The 27,913-nt window shown below is 39.5% G+C and overlaps 1 protein-coding gene across 1 annotated transcript; it reads left to right on the top strand.

The window, feature by feature from the left end:
- Positions 1-1,309: 1,309 nt before the first annotated feature.
- On the top strand, positions 1,310-27,701 carry LOC139946283 (uncharacterized). The gene is made up of 21 exons (XM_071943907.1): positions 1,310-1,384; positions 3,701-3,802; positions 5,900-6,129; positions 7,401-7,534; positions 7,768-7,911; positions 8,720-8,916; positions 9,962-10,136; positions 10,690-10,815; positions 11,309-11,440; positions 12,154-12,240; positions 12,889-13,068; positions 14,052-14,228; positions 14,801-14,851; positions 15,509-15,597; positions 15,887-15,965; positions 16,992-17,117; positions 17,555-17,751; positions 20,104-20,265; positions 21,652-21,724; positions 22,790-22,890; positions 25,060-27,701. Exons 2-21 carry the CDS (start codon positions 3,711-3,713, stop codon positions 25,208-25,210), a joined length of 2,703 nt encoding a protein of 900 aa, XP_071800008.1. The 5' UTR covers positions 1,310-1,384; positions 3,701-3,710; the 3' UTR covers positions 25,211-27,701.
- The last annotated feature ends 212 nt before the right edge of the window (positions 27,702-27,913 follow it).

Below are 27,913 nucleotides of genomic sequence, written 5' to 3' on the forward strand. Positions count from 1 at the left end.
TGGAGAGCTGTTGATAGTATAAAACATTGTGAGAAACAACTCCCTCTGAAGTAACGTAGTTTTTGAGAAAGAGGTCATTGCTCACTAAAATAATAAAAGACTTCTTTATTCCTATCTGAAACACACAAATTCGTCCAGCAAGGGTGTTTTTTTCTTTCATCATTTTCTCGCAACTTCGATGACCAATATTGAGCCCAATTCACAGGCTTGTTATTTTATGCTTATGTTAATACACCAAGTGAGAATACTGGTCTTTGACATTTATTACCAAACATGTACAGTGCCTTTAATTAGTAATAAAGTGATGAAACGAAGTTTTGTATTTTAAATAATGTCTGGTTCATTTTTACCGAGCTCCTAGAGGGACAGGTCAACAATATTATTTCAACGGTAAGCAAAAATGTAAATTAATTGGTTCCCTCCCTCGACACATATTGAGTCGTTCGAACAAGTCATTATTATTTCATTCTTACGAAATAAATTATGTCGTTGGTCTTAGGTCCAAATCCGGGACGGGTTGAGATTTATCTTTTCAAAAAAGTGAAATTTAATGGTGAGGGGATTTTATTGATCAGAGAGGGACTTGCCCGGTTTCTCCGGACTCCGCCGTTGACGTTGTTGGCTTTGGTCCTAGGTTTGAACCCGGAACAATAAATTACAAATAAAGAAATTCGCTGATTTTCTACGTGCAGCGAGAGGTAGCCTTGGCGGCTTTTTGGAGGGGTCCTCGGTTTGTATCCGAAGAAGTAGTCTCGCGAGATAATGCGAGAGATCCGCTGTTGGGTGCATTCGTTTAGCTTCCCTGGTTCAACCCCGATGTGACGTATTTTATTTTTTTCCAGGACGAACGTGGGCACACAATTACCCAACGTTCGTTCGAACCAGGAAACCCCCCCCCCCCCCCCCAGACACGTCACCACGTGAGCCTTCCCGTGGTGACGTCAGTGCACCTCGGGCCAGCCCCAAGAGCCCCGCTTTTGGATTGGGTCACTTGGGGCTGGCCCGAGGTGCACTGACGTCACCACGGGAAGGCTCACTTGGTGACGTGTTTTGGTATTTTTCTGGTTCGAGTACGAACGTGGGGTAATTGTGTGCCCACGTTCGTCTTGGAAAAAAAAAAAAAAAAAAAAAAAAAAAAAACGCAACACCGGGGTCGACCCAGGGAAGCTAAACGAACGCACCATTAATATCACTGCAACAGACAAACGACTTGTCCACATGTCTAGGTTAGTGCGTGGTGGACAAAGCTTGTCAACAGAGGGCGCTATGTGACATATTTAGAAGGTCGTCGAATTTCATTGAAGGATGTCATCGGCAAGGAGATTGACGCTTTGGTAACCCAGTGGCAGTGGGAGATATTATTGAAGAGAAATACGCCTCAGAGGTAAACATATCCGTTTATTTTTCTACTGGGGGGGGGGGGGGGGGGTATGGATATGGGCGAAACGAAACATTAATTACATACTAGTTAGTAATATAGGATTTGAGGCATTGCATGATGGTGGGGTATCAATATATATTGGTTTGCGGTAACACCATGTGTGTATCTACTTGCCAGGTAGAGTTGTTCTTAGGGAACTGTCTTGCTTTGTTCTACTGCCGTGGAGTAGAAAATCGGAGGTTCGGGAGACTTCTCAGTTCTGAAAAGCAGGACAGTTCTTTTCAGAACTGAGAAGTCTCCCGAACCTCCGACTTTCTACTCCACGGCAGTAGAATAAAGCAAGACAGTTCCCTAAGAACAACTCTACCTGGCAAGTAGATATACACACATGGTGTTACCGCAAACCAATATATATATGTTGGGCGCGATCGGTCAATCTGCGCGATCAACCGATCGCGCTGCGCTATCGACCGATCGCGCTGCGCTATTGAAATATCTATTGGTCGCGCAGCAATCGGTCGATCGCGCAGCAATCGGTCGATCGCGCATCAATCGGTCGATCGCGCAACAATCGGTCGATCGCGCAACATTCGGCAACGAACATGCGCGATCAACCGATCGTGCGGGAATGGCTCGGCGCGATCGGCCGATTGTGCAGGAATGATTTTGCGCGATCGGTCCGATTGTGCAGGAATGGTTATGAGTGATCGGCCGATTGTGCAGGAATGGTTTTGCGCGATCGGCCGATTGTGCAGGAATTGTTCGTAGTGTGACGTCACTATATAAATCACTATGGTGATACTGAAAATTTGTCCTGCTATGAATTTTATTGCTTTGAGAAATCGCCCTAAGGAATAGTTTACCTGCACGATCGGTCGAACGCGTGAAACCATTCCTGCACGATCGGTCGATCGCGCAAACCCATTCCTGCACGATCGGTAGATCGCGCAAAACTTTTCCTGCACGATCGGTTGATTGCGCAAAACTTTTCCTGCACTATCGGTCGATCGCGCAAACCCATTCCTGCACGATCGGTAGATCGCGCAAAGCCTTTCCTGCGCAATCCGCTGATAACGGGAAAAAATACTCGTAGCGCAATCGGCCAATCGCGCAAAGATGTCATTGCGCGATCGACCGATTGTTGCGTGATCGACCGATTGCTGCGCGACCAATTGATCTTAATTTGATCGTTCAATAGCGCAGTGCGATCGGTTGATCGCGCAGATTGACCGATCGCGCCCAACATATACATACTAGTACTTTTTTACTAGGCCTATAACTATTTACCAAAATGTTAATCGTATCGAATACGATCATTTCCCTTTTTTCTGGCTATTTGTTATACTATAGAGGGCCCACTAATTCAATAAATTGTTTGTTTTTTTAACGTAAACACGTAAACAAGAATGGGACTCGGAGTTAAAAGTAAAACTTTAGTCTTAAGAGATCTTTCTTAGTTAGAGACTTAAATATCAGAGACAGAGGAAGTCAATCAAGTAGGACTATGTTACGTGTAGGGGACTGTAGTACATCATACATGGTAGTACTAGTAGACAGACTGAGTAATTCAACTGATCAATTCGTGATGCTCGAGTAGACCCAGTGTCAGTGACTGGGGTGCTAGATTCCTTTTTCGAAATTTTGACATTATCGGTCATCTAACTAACCTTAACTAGATAGATGACCAAAAGGAATAGGATCTCGTTTAGGTAAATTAGACACTATTTTGTTTCAATTCCCAAAATCACTATTTTATTTCATAACGAATAATATGGAAACTTTCTGGCAACCAGTCAATACCCTTTAGCAACAGTTGTAGCCATCGTCGCCGTGACCGTTTGCTAATTTTGATACAGCCTTGTTACATCATCTTGAGTACCCGACTCACTAGGCGACTCACAACCACAGCGGCATTTTAATTTTATTCCAATATTTCTGATTTCAATTCAAAGTGTATACTTTTTGTTTCGGTTAAATATTATGTGAATTTTTACCAATTTCAATATAGATGAAAAAAATGGAGTAACAAACTCACAAATTTGTCAGTTACTTTTCACCTAAGCTTTACACTAGTGGCTTCAAAGCCCTGTTAGAATCACAGACTCCTTATGTTTGTTCACTACATTCGAAAGGAGTCCATAATTAGGGCTAGTGGCTCTGTCAGACTGGCAACTCATCACAGCTTGTTTTCTCCTTCAGAATCAGAGATAGCCCCACTTGTGTGGCCAACTCTGAATCCTACTTCTGAGTTGGCCACTCATGGTGTGATGAGCTGGTTATTCTTGAATTTATATCGTTTGTTGTTTATGGTACATGTAGGTTGTTAGCAATGAATGTTACAGTCCTTGGGCGGGCCTGTCCATCTTCAGGTAGTGAAAGTTCTTCTTCGTACACTTCTTACAACGCTCAGAATCATTCAAGGTGAGTATTGATGAAGTAGACACAGTAAACTGGGACGTTGTATAGACGATGTGACCTGTGACATCACATGTTTACAAAAGAGCCACATAGCCTAGACTTCCTGTTTGTACACAGCCTAATGGAAGAAAACATAAAATCTTATAATTTATGGAGATTGCACTGTCTAGTTCTTATCAACTTTTGATATGATGAAAGGGGACACAAACTTGTCCAGCTTTTACATTCATAATTCTTGGATTTATGTGTAAATTATATGACACAAGATGTCAACTTTCCAATATGACCTGTGCAGTATTGTGCCTGCCAAAATGTTCAAAGAATGTATAAGGTCACACTTGATGTAAACAAAGTTCACATACGTCTATACTTGTTTTCAAAATTTGATATCTGTGGTTGACAAGGGCCCAGGTGAACCATTGTGTTTGATTGCTCTCCAAAGATAATTTTACATGTTTTTACTTGGGCAATTCCACACTAATGGGCACAAAAGTGTGACATAAGGTTTATCGCAAATAGCAAAATATCAAGAAAGGGCGGTGTTGAACCCACACAAAGGTATAGGCATTGCGTGCGCGAGTCATAGAAACTGCATAGAAACTGCTCCATATTCCTTCCCACAATGCATTCTGTTTCGAATCGCGATAAACCTTATTGGAAGGGAATGTTTCGTTTTGTACTACAGTTGACGTCCTGGACATCAGGGTACATTTCTGGGGCGGAAAATTTACACAGCTTCATGACTCAAATATTACCTGCAATGAGCCACAAATTTCAACAGATTCACATTCTATGGCGGCATACATTTTTCTGCGGTGGGTTTTTGTCCTCATTTATTTCTCACAAATCCGTCATTTTCGTGAAATAATACAGCTTCCAACGTTAAAAAAATTCCCGCTTCGATCGTTTTCTCACACTGTTGTCTGTTGTCGAGCGTACGCGTACACATCCGCGTGCAAGACGCATGATGCAAGCTTAGACGCATGAGTTGTTGGTCACCGCATCTTGACTGCAGAGCCTTTACACGCAACACAATTCAAAATTTGCGCGTCGTGGGTCTTGCGTACACACGCCAGACTGTGAGAGAAGTACGAACAAAAATGGGAATTCCTAAACGTTGGGAGCTGCATTATTTCATGAAATTGACGGATTTGTGAAGAATAACTTATGATCAAAACCCACCGCAGAAAAACATGCTGCCATGGAATGTGAATCTGTTGAAATTGGTGCTTTCTTGCAGGTAAGATTTAAATTATGAAGCTGTGAAATTTTTCCGCCTCAGAAACGGGCCTCAATAGTTAGGACTCTGTTCCTGTGTATAGAGCAAGAGTCCTATAGATATAGGGCTAGCCCCCCTAGTTGTCATGTCTGAACATTCAGAAGCACATGAGGATTGTGGTTAAAAAAAAAAGAAGGTAAATGACCGAGTATTTAAGAAGCCGGAAGGCTAAGTCTTCAAGATTTATACGCACGTAACAAGGACAGACATTTTGGTTATCATTTGATAGAAGTTATACTAAAATAAATGTATCAATATAAACCACAAGGGAAACTGACTGGGTAAATTTGTAAATGATTTTTGGGGTTGAACAAAGAATTGACTAGAGTGGGATTCGAACCAACGACCTCCGGATTACATGCCGGCGCTCTACCAACTGAGCTATTTAGCCCTATATTGCCGGTGTCCCTATTTTGTCAATATCTTTGTTCGGGGGTGCCAATCAGAAGCCATACAACCGTTATCTGCCGTGTAGCCAGGGATCACACCCAAATTAGGATACAACCTGGGAAGCGGCAGCTAGGGGATCACCTTAGGTTTCCTCCTACTTCTATAACTGACACTTGTTCATCATGTTCTCCACACAGTTAATTTCAGGACTTTGGATATTATTGCTAATCAATTTTGAGGGACCCTTAAGTTTATGTCCAAAAAGATAATAGTAAGACATGTATAATAAGGTTCAAACGTCAAGTAATTATCCAAAATTAAAATCTATATGGAAAGCAAATAAATGAATTCCCCCTTCTTTTTTTGGGGGGGGGGGGCAATTCCCCAAAAGCTGAAATATTTTAATTCTTAATGTTTTGCTTGAATTTCAGTTTTTCAGGCTTTTATCAGCCAGGCGATACCAACCGAGCCATCTACAATGATGCAATCCTTCCAATGGTTGGCCTCTTGGGGGCAGGCTTCAACTGTAGCTTGCTGTGTTTCGGAGAGAGCGGCTCTGGAAAAAGCTTCACCTTGGCCGGGGAAGGGCTTGGTCAGCCGGGGGTCATTCAGATGGTCATCAATGATCTATTTGTGGAAGTAGAGGAACTAGAAAGAAACAGTATGTATGGTAGAAAAGATTCTCCTGTTTTGTCCCCGAACCCAGACCTAATACTGTATGGAGGCAACAAAGGCAATTGCCACAGGTCATTGCCTTGGTGCCCTTGAAATGCTCTGACAGTAGAAATTGACAAATTCCTCATAGGGTGCCCTTTACCAAGGAGAAAACGCCTTGGTACCCTAGCAAACAGGCCTGCCAAGCCCTACCTGGGGAAGGCGTGGCCGAGCGGATAAGAAGACCGGACTCATTCTCTGGGGTTTCTGTTCAGCAGTGTGTGTGGGGTCGAGTCCTTGTTGTGACACTTATGTATCTCGATAAAACCATCATTGCTGGGTCCTGCGAATGGGATATAAAACGGTAGATCCCGTGTTTTGGGTAATGCTCGTAAAAGAACCCAGTAAACTTATTATAACTAAAAGGGGTTTTAATAGCCTTGCTAATAGAGGCAGTGGCACTATTCGCTCCGAAAAGACGCCGCTGTAAACTCACCCGTATATACTGTGCTTGGTGTGTGTAATCACATTGCACGACCCACTATATACCATGCATACACACTATCACATCGTACGACTACTGTGCACACAAGTCATCCGCTCTCGTACCACTAACCGCATGCGGAGGCCGTCAGGCAGACAGCCTTGTCAGGTCTGTAACTTCCGGATTAAATGTGTTTCATGAAAAACAAAATCCTTTATTGAAAAAGAATGGGGGGGGGGGCTCTCGGATATGCTAGTATGCAGCTCATATGTATATCTTTCGTCAGACCTACATTTATCAAACAACACAGGATGTGAAGCAAATGAATTCTTCATTTTGATGTCCAATCACGCACTTCCCTTATCACGACCTTTGCACCCTATCATGCTCACTGAGCATCCGTGGTGGTTATGTGATGTAAACATGTCTCGTCTTTTTCGGGCATTATGGTAATGAGTTGACCTTGGGAACTCTTCGCTTATTATAGTAATGACCGTACAAGGCGGTCGACGCATGTGGATAGTGAACAGGGGCATGGTGTCGTGCGATGTGGTTACACACATTTTACGCAACAGTGAATAAGGGTGGGTTTTTATACAGCGGCGGTCTTTTTCCTCGAAGTGAATAATTCGACTACCTTGAGCAAGTAGGCCCTATATAATATCCATCATTTTCATTTTGTAGAATGATTTTGTAATGTTTTTGTGTGTGTAGGCATCTTGATCAGTTTTCTGGATAAGTGCGCATTATAAATCTATGAGTATTATTACACAGGTTTTTTATTTCACTTTAAGGGTCTGTTGCACATGTGAAGATTCGTATGTATGAGATTTATAGCGAGAGTATTAGAGACCTGTTGAATCCAGACCAGCAAGGAGGTGCTGTGTGTGATGTCAGTGTCAACGCAAAACACGGAGTTTACGTTGAGGTAATTTTCATTCCGAGGTTTTATCTAAGGTTTTATGCTAATAATTATTTTGAGTAATTACCAATAGTGTCCACGGCCTTTAGCGTCAATGATTATGAATTGCACAAATCAAGAAACAGTGATGAGAAAGAGAAAGATGAAGATTTCTCCCTTTCCAACCATTTTTTTTTTATTATAAAAAAAAATCTTCATAACAACTTGGATAATTTTTTTTTTTTAATCTTGATGTTTAGAACCTGACAGAGGTAGCAGTAAGTAGCTCTTCTACTGCAATATCTATGTTTAAGACTGGCTGGTTGGCACAGAATTCCAAGGCAACAGACTTCGGTGAAGCAAACAGTCGGACGACAACTGTCGTTGAAGTTCTTCTTATCCAGGTATTGTGACCCTTTTTAAACAGAAATCTTTACCCTCCCTTTTCCCAGTGACATTTGCCAGTGAGTTGAATAACCAATGAAAACCCTTTAACTGAAGGGCTCAAATTTTACACTGGACCACAGGCCCAAAGCATCTGGCAATTAAAATCATGACCGGACAAGTCAGGCAGCCAAATGCTTGTGTTCCAAGTTTGACTTTCAGTCTAATACATTATATAATTATTCTATGATTTTTGAAGAATACTTTCTCACAATACAAATGAGATAAATTTTATCCTAGTGCTTTTTCAAATTCATTTTGTTCATCGTAAACTGTGTAGCAGTTTGTTTCACTAATAGTCGTAAACGCAAAATTCTGGTCAAGTACATATTTTTAAAGGATTTGGGTACTTTTTCTAACACAAAACACAATGTCCACAGAGTAACATTAAACTTACATGCTAAAATAATTTCGTCTCATGATCACTGAGACGAAAATTATTTTCATGACATTGTTTTACTCATTTATCAAAAACTACAGCACCTTAGCAACTAATATTTTAAGGTACGCTTTTTTACCATGTTTACTATCATTATCTTCAAACTGTGTAAGTTTAATGTAAATCTGTGGACATTGTGTTTTTTGTCCTACAAAAAGTACAAAGACGCTTTAACTACAAGCCCTATGGTCTTGTTGGGTTTTCCTCCCAAATTTGAGTCATGAACTGTGTGAGCTGGTTTGTGTACGAGTATGTTGATGTACAATGTATTTGGTTGTCCGTCCTAACAATTGCACTAGGAATATTTTTTCGTATTTTATGTTTCACAGGAGAGAGATGAAAACACGTATCCGTATAAATCAACGTTCACCTTTGTTGATCTCCCCGGCGCGGAGAAGCTTGCCATGGACCCCATGGCTCTTAAGAGGAGTGAAGGAGCCTTGCTGAATAAATCTATTCTTGCCCTTGGAAACCTGATTAAAGAATTGGCCGACAAACCAGACTCTTCCAGGTGCATCCAGTACGAGTAAGTGTCAGACATTTTTCAGAATTTTTCCTGATCTCACAACTTTCCTCAAAGGCAGTGGACACTATTGGTAATTACTCAAAATAATTATCAGCATAAAACCTCACTTGGTGACGAGTAATGGGGAGAGGTTAAAAGTATAAAACATTGTGAGAAACAGCTCCCTCTGAAAAGAGGTAGTTTTTCGAGAAAGAAGTAATTTTCCACGAATTTGATTTCGAGACCTCAAGTTTAGATTTTGAGGTCTCGAAATCAAGCATCTGAAAGCACAAAACTTCGTATGAAAAGGGTGTTTTTTATTTCATTCATATCTCGCAACTTCGACGACCAATTGAACTAAAATTTTCACAGGTTTGTTATTTTATGCATTTGTTTAGATACACCAAGTGAGAAGACTGGTCATTGACAATTACCATTAGTGTCCACTGGCTTTAAAGGGTTTTGATACCTTTTGTAGATCAAGTTTTTGGCCATGACATGAATCCCTGTGGGAAAGTAGTGAGTCACACTACACAAGTAAGTTTTTTGGGGGTGTGATTTCTCTGGAAGTTAGAAAGTACTGTGTATAGGCCTACAGTAGTTTACACACTAGACATCGGTGAATGGGTAAAAACCAAATAACATTCTTTATTCTCAATGCAAATTTGTTATTAAACACTGCACAAAGGAACATTACGGAATGGTTTTTTTTTGCTTCCAAAAGAGTTGCTGGCAGTGAAAGGACTTTATGTAATCGACCATATACATAAACTGACAAACCTATGGAAGTATGAGTTCAATTGGCCATCTGGGTCACGAGAAAATAGTGAAAAACCAATTATACATGTTTTGCACGACATTGATTAAACAAACAAATTAATTAACTCCAAACAGGAAACTAGTTTTATTTATCAAATATGACATTTCAGACAGAAATATTTTAAGGGATGTTTTCTACTATCATCATCATTAGACTGTGTTAGTTTTATTGATCTCAGACATTTTTTTGTTCTTACCAATTCTGTAAGTTTCCTTTAAACATTAAAGACTGCAAATTGTTTTTCAGTGAATCCAAACTGACCAATCTGTTGCGCAATCAGCTCGGAGGCAACTGTAATACAAAGGTCATAGTTCATCAGAAGCCCCGCTCTGATCCGAGGGTCACCGAGGCTGTGCTGAACGCAGCGAACTACTTTGGGCGGATCGTCAATTTCTGTGTGTTAAATGACACTGCTGCACAGGTAAAAGAGAACCTTGTTAAAAAAAAAATTCCCCTGTGGCATGTCATGGCCAAGCGGATAAGAGCACCAAACTCAAGCTCTGGTGTTTCTGTTTTGTAGTGTGTGGGTTTGAGTCCCTGTCGTGACACTTGTGTCCTTGAGCAAGACACTTAACCATTGCTACATCCTTTGGTTGGGACGTAAAGCCGGTGGTCCCAAGTGTTGTGTAATGCACATGAAAGAACCCAGCACACTTTTTGCAAAAAGAAGGGGTTTATTTATTGATTTCATCTTATTTCACATTCATGAGGATCGCCCCTGTTTTCCTGGTTTAATGCTGCATATTGCGCCACACAATTACATGGTGCTATGTAGAGGAGTTTGTCTTCTACTTCCTAAACGCTCCACAGCTTGGGGCAGTGTATTTCCCAGGGAGCTGGAAAAGATGAAAGGAATGTGATTTAAATGACCAGGACACTAGTGTAAAGCACATTGATAGTTTGTTGTAATTTGCGCTGTATAAAGAAACAGTTATTTTTACTACTCTGCCATCTGTTCTCTTTTTACATCTTAGGGTTTGATCACTCAGTACCGAGCGCGTCTTCTTGACCTTCAAGCTCAGAAAGGACGCACAGCTCCTCCTCCTGCCATCGACTCAGAGGAACTCATCTCAAACAACAGCAAACTCGTCAAGGAAAATGTAAGAAAACAGGCCTGGAATTACACAGAGGCAATTGGCTTCTTTGCACCCGATCTTGGCCTTGTTGCCCCTTGACTTTAAAATTTTTCAATGGAAGTGCCCTTTGTAAAATGAAAATGGCTTTGCCCTTTCAAGGATGAAATTCCAGGTCTGAGACAAAGATTATTCATGTTAATTTTTCTCCAAAGTGGTCATTGAAGTTAACCGCTGGAGTGGTTGGGTTGGCATCGTGGTATCTTTCCTCACCTTCCACCTCTAGGACCCTGGGTAAATTTTGTACAGAGCTGCTTAGCGGGCGATTTGTGCTTACTGTACAATTTCCATTTTATAGCACTGCTACTTGTAAGAACATGGCATGCTAACCTTTCGGTGCTTACTGCATGTATAAGAATGACGTCACAATGCAAATCCATGGTTAATTGTAATGACAAATTGACTCTAATTTATTGATGGTTTTCATCTGGTAATGTCTTCTTTGTTTCCTGAACTCCAGATGAAGTTGAAGGAGGAGGAGGGATATTTCAGGAGGAGACTTGACCAACTCCAGAGTCGTCTTGGTGACATTGCCATGGCAAAGACTGATATGGCATCTAAACTAATCCTGAACGAAGAGGAGAGGTTAAAGGTCAGTTTGAAATTTTTTGCAGCAAGGGTGTATTTTCTTTCATTTTTTTCTTGTAACTTTGATGACCAATTGAGTCAAAATTTCCACAGGTTTGTTATTTTTTGCATATGTTGGGAAACAACAAGTGAGAAGACTGGTCTTTGACAATTACTTAACATGTTCCAGGGCCTTTAAGCAATTATTTTGCTTAAACAGCTCTATGAACTTGTGCCCTGTTATTAATCTATCAATTTTGGGACACTAGCTTTGCAAAGTCTTATAAAGAGACTTTTTTAAAGGCAGTGGACACTATCGGTAATTACTCAAAATAATTTTTTAGCATTAAAACTCACTTGGTTACATGCAATGGAGAGCTGTTGATAGTATAAAACACTGTGAGAAACGGCTCCCTCTGAAGGAACGTAGTTTATGAGAAAGAGGTTATTATTTCTCACCCAAATAATGAAATACCTCAGGCCCGAAGCCTTTTATTACACAACCAGGGTGTTTTTTCTTTCATTATTCCCTTGCAACTTCAATGACAAATTAGGCCCATTTTCTTACATATTTGTTATTGTATGTTGGGCTACACTAAGTAAGAATACTAGTCTTTAACAATTACCAAAGGTGTCCAGTGTCTTTAATAAAAAATGTTCGAGCTCATTTGCTTTTATCCAGTGAGTTATCTTATTTGAAAATAACCGAGCAGAGTTTCCATTATGTGTTGTTGTCAGGTATCTAAGATGTTGGTGGACCTTCAGATTGAGAATAGTCGTATTAAGGAGAAGGCATCCCAAGATGCTTTTGAGTTGAACAATAAGGTAAAATATTCCAGAAGATGATTTCTGATGACCCACTTCACTTGTCAGTTGCCCCCAACACTTTCAGAACAATCCTCCCAACATCAGCTCATCAAACACAGCCATTACATTTAAAAGATTTAGTAGATGTTAATTTTGCATCGGGGATAAAGAATACAATTTTTTTTTAATTTAACCTTACACAGATGTGTATTAAGCACTGTATACTGGGTACTTTCCCGAGTTCTGTGAAAAGGAAATTCACAGGCAAGTCATTCTGACTGCAATCGAACCCATAACCTTTGCATTGTTAGAGTAGATGTCTGATTACTAGACCAGGTGGTTAGGGAGGCAGTTTACATGATAACATCTTTGAGTATGAATTGCACAAATCAGAAGTTGTGATTTAGTAACTAAACGACAATACTTGTTCTAGTCATTGTAAAATCAACGGCTAGATAGGACCCACCACCATTTGATTGCAAGTCCTGCAGTCTAATCACATGACCACAGTGAACTTCTATGTCTGCTCTCGGTGGGATTACCGGCTAATATAGTGGTCCAGTTCATTTTTTTGAGAGTCCTGGTTTTCACAATCAAAATTAATTAGCCATAAGGATATGTGCGTATATCAGAACCAAATATTAAGTTATTTGTTCTCTATGGCAGCTGATGAGTCTCGACACTGACTACAGGCAAGCCTTGATTATTAAGGACCAGCAGGCCAAGGAAGCTAAGATGTACCGAGATAGATTGGACCTCATTGAGAGAGAACGACACGAGCTGGCCGATAAGTTTGTTGTGATGAAAGCGGATTATAAGGCACTCGCCCTGAAATACGACAGCGAGGTAAGAACTTTATTTGAACACTTTTTTTATTGAAAAGTTATTATTCTTATCTTTGTTTTCAAATGTTGTATTGTTGGATTTTTTTTTTAACCATGTGTTAAAGGGAAAGTATGCCTTTGGTTTTTAGAACCGTTTGATTTTTTTTTATGGATGTGCAAACAAAACATGTACACATTGAGATAAAATGTTCTTGCACAGAGATTTTTCATGAGAGATAAAATGTTTTCGCAAAATCAAGATATGTTTAAGCTTAAAAGAACAATATTGTGCTGTGTCGTGGCCAAGCAGCCTAGTCCAGTGTTGCCAGCAGCAGAGTGTGGGTTCGAATCCCGGTCATGACACTTGTGCCCTTGAGTAAGACTTTCCCAGCCATGCTCCTAGTGGATGATACCCATGCCTACATCCTTTTAGACGGTGAAGGGGGTCACCCTGTTTCAGCCCCAGGAGTAGTTGGCATCGTGCTTCTGGTAACAGTTGATTTTGGTCAACAGCTCAAATAAGTTAAAGTCACTGGACACTACTGGTAATTGTCAAAGACCAGTATTCTCACTTGGTATATCTCAACATGTTGTATAAAATAACGAAATTGTGAAAATTTGGGCTCAATTGGTCGTAGGAGTTGCGATATATTAATGGAAGAAAAAACACCCTTGCTTTCAGCTGCTTGAAATCGAGACCTCAGCTGAGGTCTCAAATTCAATTCAAATATTTGTAGTGAGAAATTACTTCTTTCTCAAAAACTACGTTACTTCAGAGGGAGCCGTTTCTCACAATGTTTTATACTGTTAACAGCTCTCTATTGCACGTTACCAATTAAGTTTTTATGCTCACAACTATTTTGAGTAATTACCAATAGTGTCAAGTGCCTTTAAGTGTAGCCCTCACCTTGAATTGGCCGTTAGGCCTTCTGAGGCATTATCTCATCAAACAAAATTAAAAAATGACTTGATACATTTATTTCATTTCTGCGAATTTGTTCTCAGGTGAGTAGAAACCAGGACCTTGGATTGGAATTACTGAGTCTCCTCAATGCTAAGGTGACCCTTCTCAAACAGGAGGAGAATCTTGCTAGAGCCTCCAACCACAAAAGGGAACAGACTGCAGAGGAGTTGAGACGAGCTAGAGACATCGCACTGGGGCTCAGTAGCAAGAAAGAACGAGTGAGTCACATGTAGACGAGGCATTGTTTCAAAAGTATTTAAAGCCATTGGACCCTTTCGGTACAGAAAAAAAAAAAAATGTTCACAGATTTACAAATAATTTACAGGGTTTACAGAAGGTAATGGTGAAAGACTTCTCTTGAAATATTAGTCCATGAAATGCTTTACTTTTTGAGAAAACGGTAAAACAATATAAATTCTCGTTAACGAGAATTACGGATTTGTTATAAACACATGTCATGACACGGCGAAACGCGCGAAAACAGGAGTGGGTTTTCCTGTTATTTTCTCCCGACTCCGACGTCCGATTGAGCCTAAATTTCCACAGGATTGTTATTTTATATATAAGTTGTGATACACGAAGTGTGGGACTTGGACAATACTGTTTACCGAAAGTGTATAATGGCTTTAAGGAACCCGTTACATATGATCGGGCGATTTGGCCTATAAAAAGTGTTTGTAACTGTTTATTATGGTTATAAAGATGTTTTGAAAGTAGAAAGACAATGATCCACACAAATAATCAGTCAGTTTCCTTTGTGGTTTATTGATGTCATTTTTCCTTTTTTCAGGCTGACGAAATAGGAGCATCTGAGATGGACAGAGAAGAATTGCAAAATAAGGTAGTTGGAAAATAAGCAAAGGAGGAAAACTTTCAAGGTGGTATTAATTCAGTGCCCTCAATTCTGGGTGGTTGACCCTTGTGAATGGCTGCCATTGTTTCTAAGTGTAGTTGCAACAAGCTACTTATTGATCGACCCATTGCAGTCATCGATCATAGCTAAAAGTAGAATACATAAGAAAAGCTTAGAAAAGGTTGCTTCTGACTTTCATCCCCTAAAGGCACTGGACACTATTGGTTATTACTCAAAATAGTTGTTAGCATAAAAACTTACTTGGTGACAAGCAATGGAGAGCCATCATAATCAAGACCTCAGAATTAGATTGTGAGGTCCCGAAATCAAGCATCTGAAAGCACAGAACTTTGTGTGACAAGGGTGTTTTTCTTCCATTATTATCTCGCAACATCGACTACCAACTGAGGTCAAATTTTCACAGGTTTGTTATTTTGTGCATATACATGTACACCAAGTGAGAAGACTGGTCTTTGACAAGTACCAATAGTGTCCAGTGTCTTTAACAAAGATGAGACCACCAACATAGGGCTTGATAGCTTGGTTGGTAGAGCACCAGTACTGTAATTTGGAGGTCTTGTTCAAGTCCCACTTCAGTAAATTTTTCTTTGTTCAAACCTTAACTGGTTAATTTTCTTGTTACAGCTGTTCAGCACTCGAGATAGAATGAAGAGTAAATTTGATGAGATGAGGAACCAGTACGATGAGCAACAAGATAAACTTCAGACCAGAATGTAAGTCAGAAATTAAACAACCTTTCATAAAGTTTGAGTAGATTAGATTAGAATATTATCCCCTGGCTGCCATTTCCCAGGTTGTATCATAATTTGTTTTTTCATCCCTGGTTATACACGACAGTTAGTGGTTGTATGGCTTCTACTGATACCCCCGAACAAAGATACTGACAAAATAGGGAGAACTCCAACATAGGGCTAGATAGCTCAGTTGATAGAGCGCCAGCACATTAATCCGGAGGTTGTTGTTTTAAAACTCTGTAATTTTTCTAATTCCTCTGAATCTTAGAGTGGAATTAAACACAGCACTCAAGAAAGCTCGCCAGACTACACGGGATTCCCAGCACAAACTTGCGCAACAGGAAGTGGTAAATATTGCAGATTCTTTAACATTGGGAGGAAAGCTACGTCATAACTGATGTTATGACGAAACTCCTACTATTGTAGTTTATAGCATTCTGTGAAATCATACTTCCCCCTGGGGTATGAAGCTTCTTTTACACCATTTTTAAGGCTAACACCCAAAAAAAAGTTGGAATAGGGCCCAATGCTAGCCCTATATACATGTAGGACTCTTTCTCTGTACACAGATACAGGAGTCCTAACTATTAAGGTTCGTTTCTGGTATATATTTGCGTTCAAGACGCAAGATGCAAGACGCACGAATTCTTGGTCACCGCATCTTGAATGCACAGCAATAACATGCAAACGCAACGCAAGATTTGCGCGTCTTGCGTACACACCGCAGACTATGAGAATAGGAACACAAATGGGAATTTCTTAACGTTGGGAGCTGCATTATTTCATGAAAATGACAGATTTGTGAAGAATATGTGACGACCCAAAACCCACCGCAGAAAAATATATGCTGCCATGGAATGTGAATCTGTTGAAATTAGTGGTTTCTTGCAGGTAAGATTTGAGTTTTGAAGCTGTGAAAATTTCCACCCCAGAAATGGACCCTTATATCCAGGACGTCACTGTTGTATAATACGAAAGTGTAAGGCCGCCAGGGCTAGGCCCAATACTTGCTCTTGTGCCCCTTCATCTCGTCGTTTGATTAGTTGTTGATGTACAGTTGAATTACCTAATAACTGATCATAATGCAAGAGCCATTTGGGTGTATGTTTATGGGACATGTGCAAAAGCATAGGAGAGTGCCTGGCTGCTGAATTTGTATCGAGGTTTACAATCGAGGTTAACCCTCTGTATAATGAGCTTTTGCAGTGTGTTTGTTGAAGGTACGATGGTGGGTGACCCTAAAAACTGATTTATTTGAGCATTAATTTTGCCGGGTAATAAACAAATAGCAATAACCCACTACAGACCGTGGGTACCCTAAACCTGAGAGGTAAAAAGAAAAAAAGGAAATCTTTCATCTTCCCTTGATTTAGGAACTTCTGTCCTCTCGTGAGAAAGTGCGAGAATTAGCCGTGGCAAACAGTCGATTACAAACCCAGCTCATGGAGAAGAATGAGGAAATGCGATCTCGTCTCAATAAGTACTTGGAAGATATCTCGGTAAGTCTTGAAGACTTGAATATGAGTATGTTGCCTATTGATCATTACAAACCGAAATCATGGTGTGTCCCGGCCAAGTGGTTAAGAGCACTTACGTTGTTACACTGGCAGTAAGCAACTGGCTATATAAGCATTTGTTTTTCAATTCCTCTGTGTATGAATTTATTTAAAAGCCCATTTTCCCTGACTTCAGAGATAATTCGCTTGAGGAACATAATTTAAAGTTTGGGGGATTAGGACAAGGTCGCTTCCCTGCTGGATTCGTTGACTCGTACACAAAACGGGCCTTAGTCTATTGTGTGGTAATAATATTGTTTGACCTTTTTGTTCTGTGTAACCTTTTAAGTCCGTATATTCTTTCTAAAAACCTTTTTAGAGTTGATCTTGAAATGAGACTTTGGAAATGAACTCTGATGATGTATTTTTACTTCTTGTAGGAATTCGTTGACGATCGGGATGCCACCCTCAATCGTAAGATGGAGTCTAATTTATCCAACTACGTACGCAGCATGATGAAGGATCTTAAAGAGACATACAAAGCAAGAGAGAAACAGCTGAGTGAAGCTGCCAGGGACTTCAAAGCTAAGATGATGACCATCGGTAAAAAACACGAGAAGCTCATCGTCGCTTACAGGTACTTTAGCTAATAATAATAGTAATAATAATATTGAAGTCTTATATAGCGCACGTATCTAATGTACCAAAGTACTCAAGGGCTGAGTATATACAAACTTTCAGAAAGATAGGTTATTGCAATGATGAATTCTGAGACCCAATTAGTTAGCACCTTATAAGGGTTTACAAGGTGCTACGGCGTGCACTGGGTTCTTTTACATGCGTTACACAACACATGGGACCAACCTCTTTACGTCCAATCCGAAGGACGAAGCAATGGTTAAGTGTCTTGCTTAAGGACACAAGTGTCACAGCTTGTGATTCGAATCCACACTCTGCTGATCAGAAACACCAGAGTTTGAATTCGGTGATCTTAACCGCTCGGCCACGACACTTACAGTATCCACTTCCAAATCTAATAATAATTTAAGATTTCTATAGGGCACCTATCTGCCTACAATGGCACCCAAGGCACTATTATACAAATATTGAGTGGCTCAGAGTGAAATGGGAGGAAAATTATCGCAAGGTAAACCTTGGACTGTTCCATTTCACGAGGCGAAGCCGAGTGAAATGGAACAGTCCAAATTTTACCGAGCGATAATATTCCTTCCTGCCATTCCACGAATTAAAGCCACTCAATATTTGTTTTATATAACTGACATATACATGTAGATCCTTGTCATTTGATGTATTTTAAAAGTATAACATGAAAAATCACACAAATTACTGACAACCAAAAATCATATAGCGCCGCGTAGCGGCAACAATGCACAAATCGGATCACAACCTTTTGCACAGGTGCTCCTTTGTTTTAGCAGCGGCGAGGCGGCGCTGTACTGCTCAAAAACATTGGGAACAAGGATGATCCTAACTGTTGAATGGGAAATGCTATTTCCCATGGGCGAATAGGTCTTTTTGATCGCCAGTGCGGATGGGAGTAATAGTGAATGTCACGCGAAGTTCCACCAATCAAATGACAAGGATCTGTATGTCAGTTATATAAACTATACTATACTACAAAGGCATTTCTAAAGTGCTCTTACAAAAAAATGTATCACAGTGCTTTACACAGAAAGAAAAATAGCAAAAACAAGATAAACATACAACCAGGTTAAGAGTCATATAAATAGGTTTTGAGAGCTTTTCTGAAGGCTGAAAAAAAAGAAAAAAGATAGGCACCTTCTCAAAACTATTCCAGAATAATTAAGTTGAGAAATAAAAGTGTAATCTGCAAAGGGTAAATCACAGAGGATAAATTGCATGTTTTATCCACAACTATGCTGACTGACTAGCCTCTATGGTCAATAGTGGTCAAGTTGTAAGAATGCAGGACTTGCAATTGCTATCCGCTGATTTCACAATGATCAGAATAAGGTGTGTTGTCTCGTTTGAATCACAATTTTTTTATTTGTTCAATTCATAATTTCATAATTTTATTCAATTCATAATCATTGACCAATTATGAGAGAGGTTGGCTGTTGCCAGCTTGATGTTTGCTGAGCTCCCTTAAAGGATTTGGGTACTTTTTGTAACACGAAACACAATGTCCACAGATTTACATTAAACTTAAACCGTTTGAAGATAATGATAGTAGAAAGCGCACCTTAAAATATTAGTTTATGAGGTGCTGTAGTTTTTTGAGAAATGAGTATAAAACAATGTCATGAAGATACGTTTTTACATGCTAAAATAATTTTTGTCTCATGATCACTAAGACAAACTTTTTTTTCCATGACATTGTTTTACCCATAACTCAAAAACTACAGCACCTCAGCGAGTAATATTTTCAGGGAAGCTTTCTACCATCATTATCTTCAAACTGTGTATTAAGTTTAGTGTAAATATGTAGACATTGTGGTGGTTTTTCCTACAAAAAGTACATACGTAGACCCTTTAACAAAAAGCTATGAGCAGTACATGTATGTGATTTGACCATAGAGTTATATATAAGAACTAGAGGGCGCACTGGTGATGCTTCTTGCACAAACGCGACGGGACCCAGGAAAATACGCGCACCATTCTGCACGCGCATTGAATATGAAGTACACGTTGGAGTTTGTGTTTATTGAACGCTGACGCGATCCTGTTTTGTCAACTTACAAAATGGCCGCACAAACAACGCTAAGCAGTGCCTGTTTGTTCAACTTAGAAAATGGCCGCCTGCGCGCATGCCGGGGCGCGTATATAAGCCAGTGCGCCCTCTTGTTCTTATATATAACTCTATGGATTTGACCAACTAACTGATAAGGTCTTTTTATGAGGCATCCTTGGTTTCATCACCAGAAATGTATAAAAATCATGTGTCATGCACAGATTATTTCCAGTCATATTTTTTGACCGCCACAATGAACTTTTTTTTTTTTTATAGATACCTGAGGAAGCAGATGCAGAGTGAGGTGATGGTAACAGAGTTTGATGTCGGCCCCGATGAGGATCAGCTCACCCTCGACAATGACGATGTTGAATCGGCAAATAGACAAGAGATTAGGAGGTTGATGGAGGCATTGAAGGAGGCAAAGAGGGGTCAAAGGTATGTACAAATGTCTAAGACAAGAAGATATAAGGCAAGGAGGATGTTTGATTTAGACAGAGACCACAGGGGAGTTAATTGAAAACTCCAGATGTGGAATCGGCAAAACGACAAGAGATTAGGAGGTTGATGGAGGCATTGAGAGAGGCAAAGCGATGTCAAAGGTATGCATTTTTTTGTATTGCTTTTCATAGTTTTAGTAACAATCCTATCTCTTTATTTATTGTTCTAATATGTAATGTGATTTTTTGTTCGTTGTTATGCACCTTTGAACAGCGTTGCCTTGCCTCGCTTTTGAGCTTTTAATTTTGATTGAGTCTTTTCTTTTTTTTTCTTATAATGATGGTTGTTTCTTGAATGTGCAAACATTCTAATGTATATTTTTATTGCTACTTAAAAGCTTTGGTTAATGATCCTTTCTCTGTATTTATTGTTCTATTGTGTAATGTGATTTTTATTGGTTTACTTTTTTTATTGTACATTGCAACGCGCCTATGAACAGCATTGCCTTGCCTCACTTTTTAGCTTTTAATTTTGATTGTCTCAGTTGTTTTCAGAATTTTTAAACATTGTAGTGTATATTTTTATTGCTACTTGTAATGTGATCTTTAATGGTTTTTTAAAGTGTTTTTATTGTACATTGTCAAGCGCCTTTGAACAGCATTGTCTGGAATTGGTGCATTATAAATTAAATTATTATTAATCAATTAATATTTTGCACAAAGATTTAAGACAAGAAGATGGTGCAAGGAGGGAGGATGTTTGATTTTGACAAAGACCGCAGAAGGGTTAATTGGACAACTCCTGTTATGTTTTAAAATAATGGAAATGTTCAGGTCAAAATATTTACTTCTTAAGCCCAGCTTTCAAAAGCAATGGGGCATCATCTAAGGTGCTTTTAACTGGAATTTTAATAGAACTTTTCATATGTTGTACTTACTAACCCCCACATTAATTAGTTTTTACCCTATGCCGATGTTTGTAAAGCACTTTAAACTCATTACTTTCCTGAGTCTCAAAAAAACAAAAAACAAAACATTTTACTCGGATGGGATTCATAGCAGATTGTAGATGTCTTCCCACTAGACCTTTATGTTACTTTAGTTTATTTACTAACAGTATCTTATTTTTTAGAATTGTTGTAATGCAGTTATCTTTTAGCCTTGATACTTGTTTTGTTCTGACATGTTTAATAATCATTTTGTTTTTCTAAAGTGGTTTTATAAATGTATTCCCAGTATTATGTATTGCTTTTTACTTAGGCCAAGCCTAAGGCCCTATATAAATAAATTGTTATTACTATTATTATAAGACCACCAAGATTGCCCAACATTTTATTCCCGATGCAAATTTATCATCTGTGATGAATATTATGCTGTTTTGTAGGAGTGGAGGTCCTGTAGGCGATGGATGGAGCGACATTCAGAAACAGCTTGGAGAGTTTACCAGTACAACACAGGTGAGAAGATGGGGGAGGTTAAAGTAGACCTGCACCAGGTCGTTTGGTAGGTTGCCAGGCCTGTAATTACACGGAAGCCACAAAAGCCATAAGCCATTTTGAAATGTGGTGGACACATTACTAAAGCACTACTTGGTTTGGGTAAATCTGTCTTGGTTTGGGTAAATCTGGCTCTGCTTACGCTTACAGAAGCAGGAAATTCTGTGCTAACGGCAAGCGTATTTCACGGGTTAGCGGCGAATTTTGGCTTCTGCGCGTGCGTACTCCACGTTACTAGGCATTCTACGCTTACAAGGCTAGCGCAGAAATTTGGCGCTTGCACATAAGCGGGGAATCGTGATCGTAAGCGCAGAATTCAGCGGTAAGCAGAGCCATGAAATTGGGCCCAGTTCACTCATGCGGTGTCCACCATACCTCAAAAATGCTAATGGCCTCTGTTGACCCTTTTCTTGGCCTTGGTGCCCTTTCAAAAGTTGTCCGTTGACTTAAATAACATTTTCTGATTGAAGTTCCCTCTGCAAAGTGAAAAGGGCCTTGCCCTACTAAGGTTGAAATTCCAGGCCTGGGTTGCACCAGGTGCACCAGGGAAAGTCTGAGTTGACCTTTATTGACTTTTGTATCAAAGGTATTAAAAGAGCAACACCAGAGCTATCTTACACAACTAACAGCACACTTGCATGTGCCTTAAAAGTTAGGTTCACACAGCATTTGCTACAGCTGCTCCTCGTTTGTGGAATTTCTTACCACTGCATATTCAAACATCTAGTTCATTAAGTATTTTTAAATCTCAGCTTAAAACTCATTTGATGTTTCAGTGCTGTTCTTACTCAATGTGATCATAATTTTCCATGTAGAAAGTTTTGTGTAAGCTATTGTAATGTATAATTTCAGGCGCCTTGGGCCCTCTATCGGTTGATGTGCACAAATAAGTTTTGCTATTATTTTGTTATTATTATGATCCTGGTTCCTTGTTCTAAACTCGGGTTCCCGTCATTACAGATAGAATTGTTTTAATCTTGATTCTCTTTGCTCAATGTGGTCTGTGTCTTTTCTTTTTACTGATAGCAAGAGCTAGAGCAAGAAAGAGCGTCGCTGATGTCGTCCAATGCCATCTTGGAGGAGCAGTTAGCAGAATGCCACGATTACATCGATAAACATCTCAACAAGTAAGAATCTCTGTTTTGTCCTTGAAGTCTGCTCTAAAAACGTAATATTTTCGTAAATTTTATTTAGGTTACATTGCTTTGTTTTGTGATTCTGGAATTCTCTAATTTAACTGAGTCTTAATGCATCTTATTGTGTATTTTATCGTTGTATAGGGATAATTATTATTGTTGTACCAATGTTTTTAATGTGCTGTTAATAAGGGAATAAAAGGGTAGCGACGAGGTCTTAAATGGCTGTTTAAAACTGACAGGGTCGTGGTCGTGCGATAAAGGCCTGGGCCGAAAGCAAGGGCCGTTATCGCACGGCCACCACCCTGCAAGATTTTAAACGGCAGTTTATTCTTTTATTCCCATTCATGAATACCATTTTGGTTAAATGGCGTAATAAAGTAGGAAATTCTGTAAAAACTTATCGGTTTCCGCCGTCTGAGCTATGTACATGTGGTGCATTTTTATGAGACAGTTTTCGAATATGCATTTGTGCGCGTAATGCATCCGCGATCCATGGGCTAAAATGGTGTGGCGAAATCTATTACTCCTGTGAACAAGGTTGTGGGCTAACCCGCACAAGTTCTACACGAAAACAACCGGTTATAAACTGCTCCAGCTGGTCATTATCAACCGTTTAAACACCCCTCTGTGACGCGCTCTCCACCAATAGGAACAGCGAAACTGTCTGAGGTATTTATGAATGTATTTTAATCTATCGTTGTTTTACATGATTACTAGAAGTTGTAATAATATATAAAGCGCATTGAGATTATTTGTTGATGTAATGTGTTATATAACAATTAAATATATTATTAGTGTTGATCACTAACAAAAATCCAACTTTTTTAAGGATGGGAAGGGGGTGGGTGTCACGGCCGAGTGGTTTTGAGCATGAATTTTAAGTTGTGAACTCAGATACCACCAATTATCTTAACTTGGGAGTTTGATTTCATGCAGGTACAGAGTTGGGCTAACTCGAATACCACCAATCATTCTACATTGGGTATTTGATTTCATTCGGGTAAAGAGTTGGGCAAACTCGGATATCACCAATCATTCTAACTTGGGTGTTTGATTTCATGCAGGTACAGAATTGGGCGAACTCGGATACCATCAATCATTTTAAATTGGGTGTTTGATTTCATGCAGCTACAGAGTTGGGCGAACTCGGATACCATCAATCATTTTAACTTGGGTGTTTGATTTCATGCAGGTACAGAGTTGGGCGAACTCGGATACCACTAATCATTCTAACTTGGGTGTTTGATTTCATGCAGGTACAGAGTTGGGCGAACTCGGATATCACCAATCATTCTTCTTTGGGTGTTTGATTTCATGCAGGTACAGAGTTGGGCGAACTCGGATACCACCAATCATTCTAACTTGGGTGTTTGATTTCATGCAGGTACAGAGTTGGGTAAACTCAGATACCATCAATCATTCTAACTTGGGTGTTTGATTTCATGCAGGTACAGAATTGGGCGAACTCGGATACCATCAATCATTTTAACTTGGGTGTTTGATTTCATGCAGGTACAGAGTTGGGCGAGCTCGGATACCATCAATCATTTTAACTTGGGTGTTTGATTTCATGCAGGTACAGAGTTGGGCAAACTCGGATATCACCAATCATTCTAACTTGGGTGTTTGATTTCATGCAGGTACAGAGTTGGGCGAACTCGGATACCACCAATCATTCTAACTTGGGTGTTCGATTTCATGCAGGTACAGAGTTGGGCGAACTCGCGACGGATACCACCAATCATTCTAACTTGGGTGTTTGATTTCATGCAGGTACAGAGTTGGGCGAACTCGGATACCACTAATCATTCTAACTTGGGTGTTTGATTTCATCCAGGTACAGAGTTGGGGGAACTCGGATACCACTAATCATTCTAACTTGGGTGTTCGATTTCATGCAGGTACAGAGTTGGGCGAACTCGGATAACACTAATCATTCTAATTTGGGTGTTTGATTTCATGCAGGTACAGAGTTGGGCAAACTCGGATACCACTAATCATTCTAACTTGGGTGTTTGATTTCATGCAGGTACAGAGTTGGGCAAACTCGGATAACACCAATCATTCTAATTTGAGTGTTTGATTTCATGCAGGTACAGAGTTGGGCAAACTCAAATATCATCAATCATTCTAACTTGGGTGTTTGATTTCATGCAGGTACAGAGAAGAGAACACATCACTGAGGAGAATTGTTGGAATGAAGGAGAGGGACGGCAACACCTATCAGGACCCGCCTAGAGGACAGAGAGGGAGCTACCCAAGAATCGCTGCTGGACCCTCGCTGACTCATCCAAGTTGGCAATATTAAGCCCCTTTCACACGAGAGCAATTTAGCAAGGTTTCCTTGCTAAATTGTACCATGGTTGTAAAATTTTGTAAAATGTACCTCGTGTGAGAGGGCAACAACTTTTTCTACGCTGTCCAAGTTTTCTTGCAAAATCTTGTCAAACATTGCTACATTTTACAACCATGCTTAAATTAAGCAAGGGACCCGAGTTTAATTGCTGCTGAGTGAATAGCACTTTAAAAGCACTTTAAAAGCACTGTGTCTATGTCCATTGGTTATCGAATGGCAAAACACTTCTCAATCTGAATCTGATTAAATAGACATCCTATTGGGAACTCACAAATTTGACGACTAATGAAGCTGAAACTGCTACAGGGTAAATTATAATACATACATCTGTCGTTCACAGTGAGTAGGTATTCATGTCATTGCCAAAAACTTGATCTACAAAAGGTACATGTATGAAAACTCTTTAAAGGCATGGGCACCTTTAGTAATTGTCAAAGACCAGTCTTCTCACTTGGTGTATCTCAACATATGCACAAAATGACAAACCTATGAAAATTTGAACTCAATTGGTAGTCGAAGTTGCGATAGAATGATGAAAGAAAAACTCTCTTGTTGCACAAGTTGTCATGGTTTTGTGCTTTCAGATGCTTGTTGTTACTTTCCAGAGGAAGCCGTTTCTCACAATGTTTTATACTATCAAAAGCTCTCCGTTGCTCGTTATCGAGTACGTTTTTATGCCAACAATTATTTTGAGTAATTACCAATAGTGTCCAGTGCCCTTTATGTACATAAACCAGTGGATCATAAGGATCTCAGCATGGACTTGATTTGTTGGACATCAACATTTCCAAAAATTAGGTGTGCCATCCGCTTAAAAAATCCTGGATCAGCGCCCGATGACCCACGATAAAATTGTGTTATTTCTATCAGAAAGCCCACTTGTTGTAAAGATGTTATTGTTAGTAAACATCCTGCCAAATTATTTCATCTGGAGTGACCCCCCTGATTAGAAATCAATCAAAGTATGTCAACAAATTTGTATATTCAAAGATCGCCTATAAAAGGCGACTTTTGGAGATCCAAATTTCAGGCCTCTTTGAATGCTCCAGTCAGAGTTTTATGCACTAATTGTTTCTCAGATTCAAATGTTTTGATTAATTTCTAGTCAAGATGGCGTCTTAGACAATTTGCAGGATGCTCACTACAATAACCATTTTTATAACAAAATAAGCTTTCGTATATAAATTACTCCTTTTTTTGGAGGGGGGCGGGGTGGGTAAGGGCCATACCAAAGTATTTCCCTTGTTTGAAAATATGAACAATGCCCTTTCCCCATCCAACTTATGTTCATTCTGTTTTATTGTCACACATATACTTGCCTAGAAAGTTTGTAGGATAGCATGAAACAGACTGCTTTTAGAATTTTATAAATTCAGTGAAGTTTATCATCTTGAATATATCCTCTTGAATATTGTAATGATTAATATCATAATCAACTCTCAGCAGAGTGATCAGAATCATTCAGATCACTTTGTGTTTTTTTGCTTCAACTTAAAGCTTCTTTCAAATCACATATTTTATTTCATTTTTTTTTTCTTCTTAAGAAGATTGATTTCTGGCCATGGAGAAAAGGTGAGGATTTGTTAAGACTTCGGTATCCTCAAATAATTTCATTCTATTCAAAGTCAAGTTAATTGAGTTTATACAAATGTAATATAGTCTAAATCTATATAAAATTATATTGTATATGTTATCTATATTTTCAACAAGATAATGATTAAAAACTAATTAATTCAACAAGTAGCTCACTTAAATACTTTCTTAATTATTTCCAATTGTATTTCAGGTGTTTATTGTATAGTTAAACCTACGCAAATTTATATTCTTCCTGTGTGTATATACATGGTATACTACCTAGGAACTATTCTACTCTGATCTGGGCCCAGTTTCATAGAGCTGGCGTAAGCAGAAAATATTGCTTACTAATTTTCTTCTTAGCATAAATGAACAGGATACCAGTAACAAATTGTACACGTAACATGGTAGTTTGTCCGGTAAGGCGGTAACCTTATTCTGGTAAGCAACATTTTATTTTGCTTAGCTACTTTTTGTGCTTAAACAGCTCTATGAAATTTGGCCCTGCAGTGTACCAGTTGAATGGCCTACCAGATTACCACATTGGTCATTTTTCTGATTTGGCTACAGTACACAATGGACCCTTCCCATGAAATATGCTAATTACATTCACGCATGCGAACAGACCTTATTGGTTGGCAAACGCCATAGAGTTGTGCACTAAGCAGACGCGCAATCGCGTCTGCGTCACGCACCCATTAGCCGTGTACAAAACAGCGCGATGTTCCCTCATTTTGCCAACCAAAACGTTAGTGCGCACGCGCTATGTGCAATTTACATATTTCATGGGAAGGGTCTATTGCTCTTAAGTGATGTTTGAAGCTTTGCATGGTATGAAGGATAAGAATAAACTATAAATAATAATAAACATGCGGGTACAACCATGTAATAGTTCTCTTTTGAGGGAATGTTGGCTCTGAACACGTTTCCAACAGTATACTCTGCTCGTCTTCACGGCTCAACTGTGGTGAATTATTCGTTGTGAATTTGTGATGTCAATATTCGCTTCCCATTCGCATTCGCAGGAAGTACGAACCGCGCTTAAAGACAGTGGACACTATTGGTAATTGTCAAAGACTA

Source organism: Asterias amurensis, chromosome 13, assembly GCF_032118995.1.
Source record: "Asterias amurensis chromosome 13, ASM3211899v1".
In the NCBI taxonomy this organism is placed as follows: Eukaryota; Metazoa; Echinodermata; class Asteroidea; order Forcipulatida; family Asteriidae; genus Asterias; species Asterias amurensis.

What these genes read in the sequence shown, in the direction of transcription:
- LOC139946283 (XM_071943907.1), top strand. Translation starts at nt 3,711, where the DNA reads ATGAATGTTACAGTCCTTGGGCGGGCCTGTCCATCTTCAGGTAGTGAA. An exon ending in ACGAAGAGGAGAGGTTAAAG is followed by an intron (nt 11,441 to 12,153) that starts GTCAGTTTGAAA and finishes TGTTGTTGTCAG; the next exon opens with GTATCTAAGATGTTGGTGGA. An exon ending in TCAGTAGCAAGAAAGAACGA is followed by an intron (nt 14,229 to 14,800) that starts GTGAGTCACATG and finishes TCCTTTTTTCAG; the next exon opens with GCTGACGAAATAGGAGCATC.